This window comes from Pleurodeles waltl, chromosome 1_2, assembly GCF_031143425.1.
Source record: "Pleurodeles waltl isolate 20211129_DDA chromosome 1_2, aPleWal1.hap1.20221129, whole genome shotgun sequence".
Taxonomy (NCBI): domain Eukaryota; kingdom Metazoa; phylum Chordata; class Amphibia; order Caudata; family Salamandridae; genus Pleurodeles; species Pleurodeles waltl.
Window position 1 is genome coordinate 672,766,618 of NC_090437.1, and position 15,326 is coordinate 672,781,943.

General features: G+C 43.4%; 1 protein-coding gene across 1 annotated transcript in view; it reads right to left on the reverse strand.

Moving 5' to 3' along the window:
* The window catches only part of SLC10A7 (solute carrier family 10 member 7), a 661,109-nt gene that overhangs the window by 53,684 nt on the left and 592,099 nt on the right, over nucleotides 1-15,326 (reverse strand). The window contains exon 10 of the mRNA XM_069242617.1: nucleotides 14,924-14,997. Coding sequence (XP_069098718.1) covers nucleotides 14,924-14,997 — 74 coding nt within the window. The remainder of the gene's footprint in view (nucleotides 1-14,923; nucleotides 14,998-15,326) is intronic.

The window sequence follows — 15,326 nt, forward strand, 5'->3', positions numbered from 1 at the left end:
TCTATTTGTTCACTGAGATCCTAGTGGTTTGTCTTTTCTTCTGTCTCTCTCACCCTTGAGTCATCCTGACTAGTTCCTAGGGTAATCAGTGGCAAAATGCATCTGCTAAATAAATGTAGAAAAGCATCTGCAACCAGCACATCAAAAGTTAGCCTGTCACTGGTATTAACTGGTTCTTTCAACCACACAAAGGTCAAATGATGATGGGCCATTTCGGGAAGTTACAAAGATGAAGCAAGCAACAGAAGGTAAAGTTCTTATCGCCTAATTATTTCTGCCATCCTCCATGCCTCCTGTCCTTTGTCACATTCCTTCTCTAGCTATTACTCAGCAAGTCTTAATATGTTTGTGTTCTGCCCCTATTTTCTGCCCCTCTACTTCTTCCAACCAGTGCTTAATTTGAGCCTGTGGTTTCCGGTGCTTGGCTCAGGAATGCATTTGTCCACACCGGTAGTGCCACATAGTGGCGCTGTTCATCTCATTTTGAGATGAGCACTGTTGGAAACGGCCCTTTGTGCAAGGTTATCCCAAATGTTTTGCCCCTGATCTCCTGTTTTTGACTGTGCAAGTGCTCTTTGTCAAAACTGTATTGGTGATTGGTTTATCCTTGTTTGGCATATTTGATTTACCAGTAAGTCCCTAGTATAAAGTGCACCATGCATGCCCAGGGCCTGTAAATCAAAATGGTACTAGTGGGCCTGCAGCACTGATTGTCCCACCCGCATGAATAGCCCTGTAAACATGTCTCAGACCTACCACTGCAGTGTCTGTGTGGGCAGTTTTAAACTCCCATGTCGACCTGGCAAATGCCCACTTGCCAGGCCCAAGCCTTTCCTTTTATTACCTGCAAGTCACCCCAAAGGTAGGCCCAAGGCAGCACCATGGCAGAGCGCAGTGTATTTAAAACGTAGGACATGTATTGGTGTGTTTTACATGTCCTGTTAGTGAAATACTGCTAAATTCGTTTTTCACTATTGCAAGGACTATCTCTCCCATAGGGTAACATGGGGATTGTCTTGAAATATCTTTTAAGTGTAATTTCCCATTGGGAGCAGATACAGATATGGAGTTAAAATACATCTTTTGGTGAAGTTGGTGTTTAAATTGTAAGTTCGAAAATGCCACTTTTAGAAAGTGGGCATTTTCTTGCTTAACCGTTCTGTGCCTCTGTCTGTCTGTCTGTGGAACACACGTCTGGGTCAGGATGACATCTGGGCTGTTTGTGAATTCACTCTAGACAGTCACGCAAGGGAAATGCGGTGTGCCCCCAAATCCTGATGGGTCTTCCTGAGCTAGAGTGATGAGAGGAGATGACACTTGCAACTGAATAGGACTGTGCCTGTCCTTACACAAAGCAGTCTCCAAACCCCTGGAGTGTGTCTGGGGGCAGGACAGGAAAGGCAGGTCTTGTGCACTACAAAGATAGAAATGGGTGTAAGTGCTGGACCTCTGACCCCACAAAGTTAGAATCCTTCTGGACTGATGACATTCTGCCAGGAAGAAACGCTGGATGCTGTGGGAAGGACTGCCACTCTGCTGCTTTGCAGTGCTAGCTTGCTATGTGCTGCTTCTGTCCTCAGAGTGAAAGGACTAGACACTGCTTTCTACATCCTGCTTCCAAAGGTATTCCAAGAGCTTGGACTGAGCTTACCTCCTGTTAAGAAGTCTCAGGGACATCAAAGACTTCATCTACAGCACCTGGGCTCTCTTGCCGAGAGTCCCAACTTGCCAAGTACTGCCAAAACCAGTTCCTGAGCCATTGGGAGTGAGTTCTAGTGCAACCAAGTACATTGACCCCAGAGCGACTTCGAAACTGCTGCCGCTGTCTGACTCTGCGCCACTGCCTGCACTGGAGCCGTTGTTTCCGTAAGTGCAATGACCATGACCGACGCGGCAGACCGGCTGCCACCGCAGCACCCCAAAGTCAAACCACAGCCCCAGCCCAGTAGGAGCTATTGTGTTTCTAGGAGCTATACTAAGATTTAATCTATGAAAAATGTTATCTTTACTTGTGTACGTTAGATGTTTGCCATTTTGGTATAACTGATAAATATGCTATTTTTCTAAACTGAAAGAGAGCGAAAGAGAGAGAGATATAAATCGTGCGGGCCCCTCCTTGGGCAGGGTGCAAACCACTGCCAACTAGAGGCCCAATTTCTAACAAGCACATTCACCATTGTTTAATAATTCATTATACGTTACAAGTCACTAATACCTTCTGTTCAAAACATTGCTACTGCTATGGGGTCCTGAAATAGTCTAAACTGTCACACTTGTAGGGTGTGATGGCCATTTGCAATGCTGGCAAGGCCAATGGATGGTGTGAGCTGCTCCAGCCTCCGATAAGGGCTTTGGCACTCCTTTCAACTCTTTTCAAGTCACAGATGCTGTAGAGCAAGGAGAGCTGAACTAAACTCTAAGCTTCCTTGATTTACACTTTTTAGTGTCTGAGAAAACCATGTAATCTCCTTGGGCCTTAGTTCCCTTAGCCGCCATAATCAAGACCTTACAAAAGCATGCAAAACATTTCTATATTTGTAAGCCATGAAGAGCAGGGAGCTTTCAACTTGTCTTGCTCTCTTTTCTGCTCTCTGTCCCCTTAACACCCACTCATGCAGAATCTCAGAATAGATTAAATCATGGCCGCAGACCTAGATTTCATGTTTTCACCTGTGGTTCGGAAAGACCTGCCTGTTTTGCGTGTTGCTTCTAACTGGGTAGCAGAAGGAGGCAATGAATCTGTAAGCCTGTCCCAGTTCTTATCTGCTCCCCTGTGCCCTCCCCCTCAAGCATTTCAGAGGCATCAGTCGTTTGGAAGTCTCCAGAGATCACTAATGATTTGCCTGTCAAAAGAGGATGGGTGCCTATGGAAAGATAAGGGCAAAATAAAGTATTTATATACCGATCATGTTTATAACTTTATAGGTAAAATAGCATGCTGCTCTGCAGCATACAAGCTGCCAACAAGAAGGGCTAAAACAAACTGAAACAGAGTCAGTCATTAATTGCATTTTTTGAGGGATTACTTGAAAGTCTTTTATAGGTGCTTTATTTTAAGGGTTCAAAAAGCACTGACAATGCTCCACAGAACATGCTTCATAACAGGCTTGTTTCAGGGAAGCACAACGACCACTCTTACGTTACTATTGAAACAAGCCCCTTCTTTATCTCCTCCTGTGACAGGAACATCTGAGCATGCCCTCTATTTTGTCCTCTGTGTCAGAGTCAGACAGTGCAGGACAGTTTTACCAGAGTTTGACAAGCCAGACAAGCAATATACAGGAAGTGATGTTAGAAGTGGAATCAAATAGTGATGTCTGGTGACAACTTAAATAGGACATTTATAACCGAACAAACCAGAAGAGGTGGAGGAGGAAGGCTCAACGAAACAGACATGGATTTCCGATAAAGAGGCCACAGAACCACAAAGGGACACCACTGAGAACAAAATGGACCAACTGGAGGGGCAAAGCTGGGCACTGTATTCCCTTCCTCCAGATTCCTGAACCAGGCATTGCACTAGGCCAGTGTGGCAGAAGTGGAGGTGCGAATTTGAGGTGCATGCCTCATCGTGGGTAAAAGCCTATGGGAGAAGCAGCAGTGAGATTTGCATGATACGCCGTGATATGTGTTTTCAGACACAATGAACAAGCTACTTACCTTTGGTAATGCCTTATCTGGTAGAGATATCTAGTTGCAGATTCCTTACTTTCGAATTTCTCCTAAGATGTCAGATTTTTCATGAGCAGCACCCCTACGCCCCATTAGGTAGCGCTGATTGGCTCCATGCCTGATGTCAGCGTCATCTGTGCCGGATATGAGGTTGTGGGTCCAAAATAGGCACCGCCTCTACGCTCGGTCTGCTCTTTTCTTTCAGCACCAGCCAGCGCTGATTCTAAGAGAGCTACCACTCAGACATTTTCTGCAAATAGATGTCGCTATCAGATTTGGAGTTTCAGAAAGTCTCACGGAACACAAGACTTAACTCAGCAAAAAGGTGGATGATGATGACATGACATTCAACCAATCCCTCACTACCTTTCCAAACCAATGTCTGTTCTGTTTTTCTGTTGTGCCAAGGGTTCCTCGAGACCCCAGTTGAGGACTGCTATGTGAACCCAGAGACATGATAAATCAGATTACTATAGAACAGAAGAACATGAACTTTAAGGAACGAACACCCCAGATTTATACCATACAGGGAACACGAATAATAAACTCAGAAGCCTTACAAAGATGAGTTCCTGTGCTTCTAGACCTCCCTGCTTTTACCTCCCTCTGGCATGTTACTACTTTTTATTATACTATCACTCACCGCCCCTCCTTTTCTCCTTCTCTTATCTTCCCATGCAGTTACTTCCTTACCTTTCTTGTTTAGTCCAGTGTGAGTTTGGTATTTTTTTTAACTCTTTTGAATGTATCATGATTTAATGGGATATCGCTTAACCACTGTTCAAAAGAGTAGTTCATCAAGATGGTAATTTGTCCACCAACATTCATCAAGTTGACAAATTGCAAATCAACATATACACAGGAATAAACAAGAATATTATACAGAGCACAATCCTTGGCTTATCAGTAGACATCATATCTACTAGGGTACATACAGTGGAATAACAAAACTTGAGGGGGGCCCACCCCACGCAAGGCCAACTTTGGCGCTAGCGTGGGGTGGGCCTGGTGCAACAGTCTTTTTGTCACCGCCCCATGACCTCCTTCACAAATTCCCTCACTGCCACTCTCCAACACTGCCCTTCATCTCTCCATATCCCCTTTCTGAAAAACATTTCTTTTTTCTTTTTTTTTGAAGTGCTACTTATAGTTCACTCACAGTGTTGTGATCTGCATGTTATGCGTTATTAGTAGCAGGCACATTATGCCTCTGTGCTACTTTAAGACCCGTAAAAACTGCCATTAGACAAAATTCGGATACCTCATCAGCAGTAACATGAATCATTAGAGTTGTCTTGACATCTGTATTGTTGCCTGAAAACTGCTGGATGCACAAGCAAGATCAGTGCTTCTAAACCAATAAGAATTTTTTTAACATAGCGCCTGCACCAAACTCAGTGCAACGGTTGGACCACCCTAAAGCTGGCCCTGCCCCCAGACTCCGAATTTAGTCAGGAGCTCTCAGGCCAGGGGCCTGTGCTCAGTGCCTTGGGGTTCCCCTGGAGCTCGCCACACCCTCCTCCCCTGCACAGTCATCAAAGGGCTGTAAACAATGTCAAAACGTGTGGGTAAGGAACATAAATAAATAACACAATCAGGGGTACCTGTGACCCATCAGAACAACGAGGATTGTAGCCAGCTGGACTAGCCAGCCTAGCTGTCTGTGTTCTGAGTACATAAATATTTGCAAATTCAGGATTAAAGAGCCTACAGCCTAAGTGATAACAAGAGATGTGAAATATGTGCATTTCTTCTACTTTCTAATACAGGAACCTATACAATGTATGAACACAGTGCTCTTTAATTTGGAAAGCCGTACATAGTTAAACTCTGCAGTCTTGTATAAAGTCAACTAAAAGCAGAAATTGAATGACGTGATCTCTCATGCTTCAAGAGTTTGAGCACGTGCACTTCTTTTTTGTCTTTCCCTAGAATAGTAAAAAAAAAAAAAAGTGAGGGGGATTCCTGGGCTAGAATTTTAAGCATATATGAGATATGTACACATTGTAAACCTAACTAAAAGGTAGTGGAGTGATGTACAGTGTCAAACGTAAAGATGCAGTCAATGAGTGACTGGAGGGGCAGCTGAGTTCGGAGATCGGAAGTGGACTGTTACTGTGTCATCAGGTAGTGTTCTTTAAAGAGGAGCGTCTCCAGCTCTTTCCTTACATGGGGCAGGTTGGGGCAGTCCTGACAGATACAGCGATGTCATCGAGATCCTGAGTGAATGAGCTAAGAAGCTCTCGACTTGTTTTTGGCTTTCTTTTCTTGCACTCTGTCTGCAGTCTAATGGTGTCCTGGGTGTGGTTATGTCAAACTACACCTTGGACTTCTAGCCCTTCATATAGTCTGCCTTATGGGAGAGACTATCGCCATATACATGTATCTTTAAATAACGTGGCTAAAGGACCCTAACTAGTAAGAGAACATTATCAATATTAATGTTGTTACAAGCTAAAACATGAAATAAAAGAAACTGTGGCTTTCTTCCAGGAAACAACTGTGAATCGGCTCCCCGAGTGCACTCCATAAAGGATGGGCGTTTGCTGTCATTGCATCCTGTGATCTGGCACCGAGTGTCGGCTCCAATTATGTGTTACTTCGCGGGAGACACAGACCAAATAAATAATTGCAGAAGCGCGGTCCCTCAAATGACAACTGTATACGCTGCTTTCTTTGTTAGGAGTCAAGATTGAGAGATGTTCACGTCAAGTCAGTCACATCTCTAGGGTGAGATTCTTCAGTTCAAACGGTAAACAACTGTTGTTCTCTGATGAACACTTTAGTACTGCTGGAGGCAAACTTTCTAAATATTAATAAAAATAAAGAAACTGCTGGCAGGGTGCGCCGAGGAAACAGAACACGGCCTAATGCAGGGCTAATCAAAGAATTTACTCTCTGAGCGAACTACCAGGCGCCAGGGATTTCACATTTTGAGTGGAAACGTATGTTTTGAATGACTGTCTGCAAGAAAAGATTTTATTGCTGTAGTTTAAGCGCTGTTGAGACACTTCCTTGCAGGCGCGCCGGCGCACTGCTGGTCTCTAGTGGTTCGCTGCTTTACTTTCATTACTACCAGTGGGTTGGCTCGTGTACACGCAGATCCCAACGTGAGCACTGACTTACTTCCCACAATGGCTGCTCAATCGCTGGTGAGTGGACCCCTCCAATCGCCCACCCCGCTCTGCTTCTGCAGTTCAGATACTGATCTGCCCCAGAGAGTCATCCTTTTCTTGTAAGTGTTTTGTAGCACATTTCACTGGAGGCTCCAGATGAGTCAAGACTTTTAAAAATGACAAACTCGGAAAATACAACTTTGGAAAATAGGTACAAAGAGTAACATACAGTTCAAGCACTGCAGAGGAGAAAGTGTTGGCATAACTTAGATAACAACGGATGCTGTCCTCCTATTGGTCAGAAATATAAAAACTCCTGTATATCATAATGAGGGCCTTTACTAAGTCAAATGACAAATGTGGACTCCTGGGGGTGGCCACCCCCAGGTTGCTTTGGGCAAGTGGCACAGTCCAGGTACGAAGACTTCTACTAACTGGTCCGTTAGGGGGCAGGGGTAAGGTCACAGTGGCAGTTAAAGGACAGCTCAACATGATCTCCAGTTTTAGCTGCGGCTGCTCCTCTGCAATGGCGAAGGAGCGTCGCCCCACTGGCTAATAGCCAGCAGCTGAAAAATAAAAATATTTTTTTATTGTTTTATTTTTCAGCTGCTGGCAGAGACAACTTTGTAGGGAGAAGCTAGGCTGGGCCATGTGAGGGGGAGGAGGAGTGGCGTGGTCACTGGAGTGCACTTAAAAGCACGTCAGTTTGGCTGGCCGTCTCATGCCGGCCAAACTGACATGCGCACTTATGTTTTTCCAACCAACTGTGCTGCACAGCCAGGTTGGAGAAACAGCACAGACTCTAAAGCACTGTCTGACCAGCAGATCAAGCCACTCAGACCGTTATCCAAGCCATTCAGACCATTCCTGGTGCTGCTCTCAGGCTAGGTATAGTACAAGAGCAGCGCCAGGATTGCATGAGGAGCCTGTCCTGGTGTCCCAGGGGACTGCTGGGACACCATCAGGAGAATACAGGAGCGAGGCAGCTGGCAGGAGAGACTTTTTTTTTTTGTAATTATTATCCCCCGCATCACCCTTTGAGATTTGCGGCTGACACCACTGAGTTTTAGGCGCTGTGGTCCTGCAGGTAGGGAAAGGTTTTTTTTCCTTTTTTATCCACCCCGCAATCACTCTTTTTTCTGGGATAGTTGGTCCAGGTCCTCCCAACTGGTTTGCTTTATTGGCTATGCAGGATAGGGCTGAGGATTTCGTAGTCTCTTAGGACAGAGGGCACACAAGTGTAAGGCTCACACACTAGGCTGGAAGGGTTGTGACCTTGCCAGGTTAACGTTGGCAGATGAAATAAGGTCAGTGATGCTTGGGTCATGTGACAGAACAGTGAATGAAAGGTAACAGGCACGGTGATGAAGGGTGGAATGTTTGCAATTTTGCGGGGGATGTTGAAGAGTGGGAGGAAACAGATTGATTAATCGTACTAGTGAGTAGAGAATGTTTCATTGATACGTATGACTAATTTAAAGTTTCAGATGAATGTCTGTCCTAATAAAGCAGCCTTTTGCTATTAACTTAGCCTGTTCATTCTGCATTCTTTCATACAAAGGGTATATGAGGAGATCATTCCCATGACCTACTGCACTGACTCATATCTTCAATTCAAAACTCTAGAAATGTAAAATTTGTAACTATACATTTGTTACATGATAACACACTGCGGAACCTAACTTCCAAGGCCTTTTAATATAATGAGCATAGTCTGTAATTTAAAAATATTTATTTTCAAAACCACTGGATGGTAACTAACTACTCAACTGTCCAGGAACTCCTAATCTGGTACTGTTGGAAATATAACTAGCTTCACTGGCTGAGTATTCAGCTACGATACAATAAGCATGACTTGTTTTATATAGCACTTTCAAAGCACTCCAGCGGTTTCTAAGAGCTGTAAGCAATGGAATTGTACTATTATTCAATTTAATGAACACACCAACCTCAGAAGGATGGATGGATGAGCTGACCTTGCCGGAATTTCCACTAGTGAAATGAAACAGGTCTGTTCCTTGTTAGCTCCGTACCCAATAATTACACTGAATCTAACGCAGTCAATGTTTTTTCAAAAGTCTGCAGGAATACATCTCATCTGCACAGCGACAGGAGAGTTTGAGTGCCTACTCTACGACTATGTCAGATGAAAATCACAACTTCCTTCTCAGTGCAATATGAAACACTTTATGACTAGTAGAACATTTCTGAGTATCGATCATACAAATTGTGTATAGAGAACACAATATCTGAAGCCATAATCTATCAAGTGCACGTCTGAAAACACAATTCGAGAACCTCTGCTGTAAACTATTAAATAAGATTGCACTAGAAAGTGGACAAACAAACGCACAGCCAGGCAAGCCTGCAGGATGGCTCGCGCTGAGCTGCAGGGACAGCGCGCGGCCTCCACCGAGGCCTGTGCAGCCAGCTCGGGGGAATGGGGCAAAAATACGGCTGCCGGAGTAAAGGCAGCCATAGCTCAATGTCAGTTCCGAAGGGAAGCCTCATAATTAAAGGTCAAATAATCGCTTCATTTACAATTAATCAATGCAACAAAGGACCAATCCTGAGAGCTTATCAATCAGTGGCAGAGAAACTAATAAAAGCAATGAATCAAACTCCTGAGCACGCGCAGTTGCGTCCTAGCACGTGGGGTAGGGGGACGACAGATGAGAACGGGAGGGAGGGAACAAACAATAGGACGATAATGTGGAGAGCGCGCGACATGGCGCAAAATGAAAACAGAACGCAAACCACAGGGGGCATATTATTTGCTATTAAGATGTTCGAAATCCATTATTTCGAGAGCCTGCTTAGATGTATCTTCTTAAATGGCAACAGGTTACGTTCGGAATCCTCCCTCACAACGTGTGCTATGGCATAGCGTGTGCCCTGCCCTCAGCCGCAAAGAGTTAACCGATCACAGCAAGGAGATGGTCTTCCGGCACTTTTCCCGCCTATTTCACCCTTCCACATCAAAAGGCAGGTAATGACCGCAGGAAAACTCCTAAGGAAATTAAGAGGGAATTGTGGAGGTCTTTGAACCGAATGAAAACGTGCAGTTAAAGTTTGACTAAAACATGTCCACAGGCCACTAAGTATTACACTTGTCTGTGGAAAAGCCCTGCAAATTCACGAACATACTCACATTATGTAAGCGTATAGAATACTTTAACATTTCAAATAGTTGCATTTTGTCACTGGTGTAAATCAAGTAAAAGTTAAGAAATTTAAAACTAAGAGTTTTCTCACCCACCTATTTGCTTTGCCGCTCCCGCAACATGACCCAGTAGTTTTGTTTCGCCCTCTCAGTTCCGAACATACCACACGCTTCTCGTTCTTCAATCACTGATTCAACTTAAGCATGGTTAGTCAAAACTTCTTTTACTTTTTTGTTTTCCAGTTTCCTTGCTGAAATCTTGGTTTTAACAAGCAAACACTACTCTGGCCGGGCTCTCGCCAGTGCTCCCCTATGCATAGTTATTATTCATTGTTCAGGTCTGTCATTATTAACTCCAATCCTTCCCATGAAGTGGCCTTAGGCGACTTGTCATTGCAGAAAAATCTGCCCAAGTCATTAGTTTGATGCCGTAAACTGCATTTCAATACCTGTTCGCCTCCAATTACTGGTCTCCCAACAGATGGACAGGGACTACGGAGACATTCTGGCATGGCGTCCAGTCCCCAAGGCTCACTGGCAGCCAGCACAGATGGACTGTGTGTGCTCTTTCAGTTCAGGGATAATTTTGCAGTTATCTTAGCAGTGAAGATTTCAAGTTTATTCCCACACCCCTTCTGACTACTACCAATGTTGCAATCACCATACAGCTTCTAAACGCATTCAATGAATACTCATTTTTGACTTATTAAATACAAATAAAATATTACACTGGTAGATAGATTTAAAACTGACAGACGAAAGTGCATGAAATTGTAGAGACCAGAGGGTATAAGATATTTACTTTAACAATAGTTAATATAGGAAAGCTATAACATGAAAAAAGGAGGATTCTTTGTCATAATGTACAGAGGAAATAGAAGTCAATTTATTAATGAAAACCAGAGCCACGCACCCTTTGCAACAGTTATCAGAGGATAAATGGCCATTACTGCCATTCTGATAAAATGGAAGCATGGGACCTTGACTAGATTCACACTACAGAATACCATATACATACAAACATATATACATACATACTGGAAAAAAATCCCATTGCTGGCACATTTACTTCCAGGAAACACTAGAATGAGAGTGGATGAATTGCAGACTTCCTCTTTATCACGAAATGTGAGATTTTGAACCATATTCTGGGTGCAAAGCATAGATTTTAAGAATTGAACCCATCCCTAAAGAAGATAGTTTAAGTAATGCTTCACATGGGTGAAGTGGGCCCTCTCCATGTTTTGATTAGCAGCAGAAGCCATATGTTTATGTAGGTTGTTTCTTGTTTGCATCCTCAAGTAGGCATTATGTGGATTTCTACAGATAATTCCACTTACACATGTTGAACACTGCTAATATGTTCATGAGGACAAGAAAACTGCGGTCTACCAATGCTCGACTTGCAGTGGTTCCCCTCTTCAAAAAAGCCAGAAGTAAGGGTTGTTTCTTCCGATCCAATGGTGGCAAGTTATTGAACTTCTTGCCCCCATCCTTAGGGGCAACAGTCTTGGAACTTTCTTTCCATCAACTCTTGAAAACATGGTTGTTTGACTGCTCCTTCCAATGATGCCTGGTCATTGAGTTGCATTCCCAAAGCTGGGATGCCTATGGGTATCTAAGCGCTCTATAAATGCAATATAACAATGATGATGAGGATCACCTGTCCAAAGGCTGCCCTTCTGGTATATTTTTCTCTCTAACAGATTCTAATAATTTGTTGGATGTTGTGAATAAAGTTGCCAATGCCAGACTTACTCCTTCCCATTCGCATGCAGAAGAAATCATGAAGATGACACTGGGGGTACAATGAGGCAGACGGCACAGTATTGTGCCTACCAGGAATGTGAATTTAAAGTTAATATGTTTGTTGGTAAGAGAAAAGCATTCAATCGGATGGCGCGGGTCAAATTAAGAAAGCGACAAACAAGCATTCAAACTTATTTGCTCAGGTCACCTCAATGGCTTTTGCGAAGGTGAAAATGTTCTCCCAAAAAGGAAGCTAAAGTACTCCTGCAGACACTTATCTGCTAAGGAGGTGGTGGATCCTCAAGAGATGTTTGCTCTCCATCTGGTCCCTCCATGGTAGACTTCGCTGGAGCTATCAGAACTTAAAGATGTTTCTTTCGGCCGGGGGTACCTAAATTAAGGCTTTTATAGTGTATACATTCATTGGAGCTATGGAATGTTGGTTACAATCTGTGGAAGAATGATTACTCAATAAGGACCTTTACTGCACTGGTATGCTTTAATTACACTATCTTGGTAGAATCCATATATTGCAGAACAGCAATGGTCGCACAAAACTTTATGCATCATAATAAGCCCTGATTATCTTCTTTTCCATTGATATCTGACCGGACTAGAGGCCGTTCGAACGATTCTGTTATGGACCCTTGCTGTGCCAAATTGCTTTCATTGGTAGAATCCACGCACTGTAGAGCAGCAATGGTCACACAAACCTTTATGCACCATAATGAGCCCTGACCGCCTTTTCTTGCATTGATATCTGATCCGACCAGAGGCCGGTGAAACAACTGTCTTACTGGCTTTGCTGCAAGGATCTAAATCCCATGCACATTTGGGCAAGTGCTGTAAAGCTGTCAGTGAAAGATGCAAGTCTGCTGTAAAGCCCTCCTATCCTGAAACGGTCCCCAGGAGGCGAAAGAGTGACTTGGGGACAAAAGAAAACCAAATCATACTGCTGGTGTCCCTAGTTACCCAGAGGGGTAGAATGTCAAATCAAATGTCTCTGAAGCAGAACCGAGGTGCAGGGAAAAGAAACAACCTTAGGTCTTTAGTGTCAGACGGAGGGAAGCCCATCACTGACAGGGTAAAGAGGAGCAAAGGCTAAGACTTGGGAGCCTCCTCTACATTTGTGCTTTTCCCTTCTCATTGTAAGTTTCTTATGAGAAAGTGTAGTTCAGCCATGCACTCCTCAGCCGGCATCTATGAATATGTGACATTGAACCAGAAGCCCTTCTCTTTGAATATTGCAGAGATGTTCTCTTTGTACTGTGGCGCTGAGAAGAGATCACTCACTAAACCACCTCATACTTCTGGAAGAAGAAATGTAACTGAGAGGCCAAATGTGCTGAGTATGCAGATGTCAGGGCTAGGAGTGGAGGAAGATTGTAGGTGTGCCGTAGGCTTCACTGGTTACAGTTTTGGAGCATTAGCAGATAGAATTATAAATACATCAATTGAAAAAAATAATTGAAATGGGAGTTGAGGCTGTTTTCAGGGGCTGTCCAGGTAGCTACTGAACTCACTCACCTGAACCAAAACGTAGACCCAGACTGAAGCACAATCTATTTCAAAAGTAAAACCAAACATAATGGCTTAGCACTCCCTGCCTTGGAAATGGGGCAGCAACCTCAGTTTGCGCAGTGCTGAGTGTCTCAGGTATTTGGTAAACTGAAACCGGATTGGTTTTCCAACATCCAACATCATTTGTGAGATTGGCCCTCGATATGAAATTACTATGTAAAACCACAAACACATCACGTATTCAGGAAAACGTTCCTATCTTCAGCATCTGGTTGGATTATTGCGCCAGAGGCGGCTGACGTACGCATACATGGAAGCCATGTTCGCTGGTGTGATTTCCGCATCATCTGGAGAATGTCCTTCATTTGCAGTGGTGACTGCAAAGTGCTGTGCTGCGGTACCGTAACAGCAGAAGGCAGGTAAAGTACCCGTGTCTAACCCAAGAGATGTTTCAGCTTCATTACTGCGGTTTCAAACCAATGCCATGACGTCTGTCCTTTCCTTACCATGGCGTCCGACTACAGTCGTTTTCAACATCTCACTTCAGCTACATTTGCCTATCTTCTTGCTCACCACAGCTGTGGTTTTTTGTCTCCCCGTAGAGAAGTATCACATCCATTTTCTTTTTTATTGCAAGCCGCTTTCACTATTGAAATGTTCAATTATTTCTTCATGGCTTGTAGTGCCTAATTGGAGGGGTGGCTTTGTAACCTGGTAACTGCCAACTAAAAAAAACGAATATTTCTTCCTCACAGATGTCAGAATTTTATGGAAAGTGAAAAAGAAGCCACTTGCTCAAGTAGCTTGGTCCTCTGCATTGCACTGAATGTTTTTTAGCTGTGTTCATTGTTAACTATATTATTATTACAACTTTTAAAACTGTCTTCAGATGGAATCTCCACGACAGCAGGCCAGTACATATTGTTGTGTGAGTATGCACATGAAGTGTAGTATTCTGTTGAATACAATTATTATATTTTTATTTACCGAGTGGTGAAGGTTTTTTTTTTTTTTTTTTAATAAGTATTTCTATTTACGTTTTATACAAACATATCAACATGTCCCATTGGGCTAAGAGACAGTAAGAATGATGACATATCCAATCAAAACAGAGGAAGGTCGTACAGGTATGGCTCAGTTGTCTGTCATGTAAACTGGGGGTAGCGTTACTAGGGCAGTCACGCCCCTATTCCCAACCACTCAACATACCAGTAGTTTATAACGTGCGTCTACCATTTCAGGCTACTGTGTCTTGCAGGCCGTAATATACCCTCCAGGGACACCATAGCTTGACAAATTTCATTGGGCAACCTCAGGCCTGGTAAGTCACTTTCTCTGCCATCATGTAAAGGTCCATCCCTGTCCTTCACTCCGTGGTGAAGGATTTTTATATCAAAATTGCCATGCAAACGTGGACTACTGTTCAACCGTCACACAAAAATTAGATCTGATACAGCACTAATTTAATGGCTGCTAGATTATTAAAACTGATAATTCTAGAGAGAAGTCTCTGAAAGAGCCTTTATACATTTTGAGTAAAAAAAATATTTTAATATTTTTATTTGTCACCTGCGTTATCAGCAAGCTGTAGATACTACACCCCTGTTCAATTTATATCAATTAGCAGTACACTATCTGAATTATTTTAAAAATCTAAGACTTGGTTCTACATTTTGCAGCTGGAAGGCAATCATACACTTACCCAAGGTTAGTGATTTGTGGGTGGAACAGAATATGATCGCAACAGTATCGGCTGGTGTGAAACCAGAGGTTTTCCTAAAAAACAGGATACATAAGGTAAGAATCATGATAAAAAAAGTTTTAAACCTCACTGAATCAAAACATTTCAATAAATTCATGTAATTGTCTTCCAAATTCTAGTCATGTAAATCAAAAGGGGGACAGGGAGCTTGGTAAGATAGGTCCAGCACCCATGATCCCAAGTCAATATAAATAAGCTGTAGGGATGCCGTTCCTCAGAGGGGGTGAGAAGGGGTTGTTTCTACAGAAGAATCAGTAGAGGTGACCTTCGAGGGGCCCGTTGGGTACTGCAGCGCCGACTCCACCTGGAGTGTCCTATGATGAGGCACGACACCCCTTGGGGT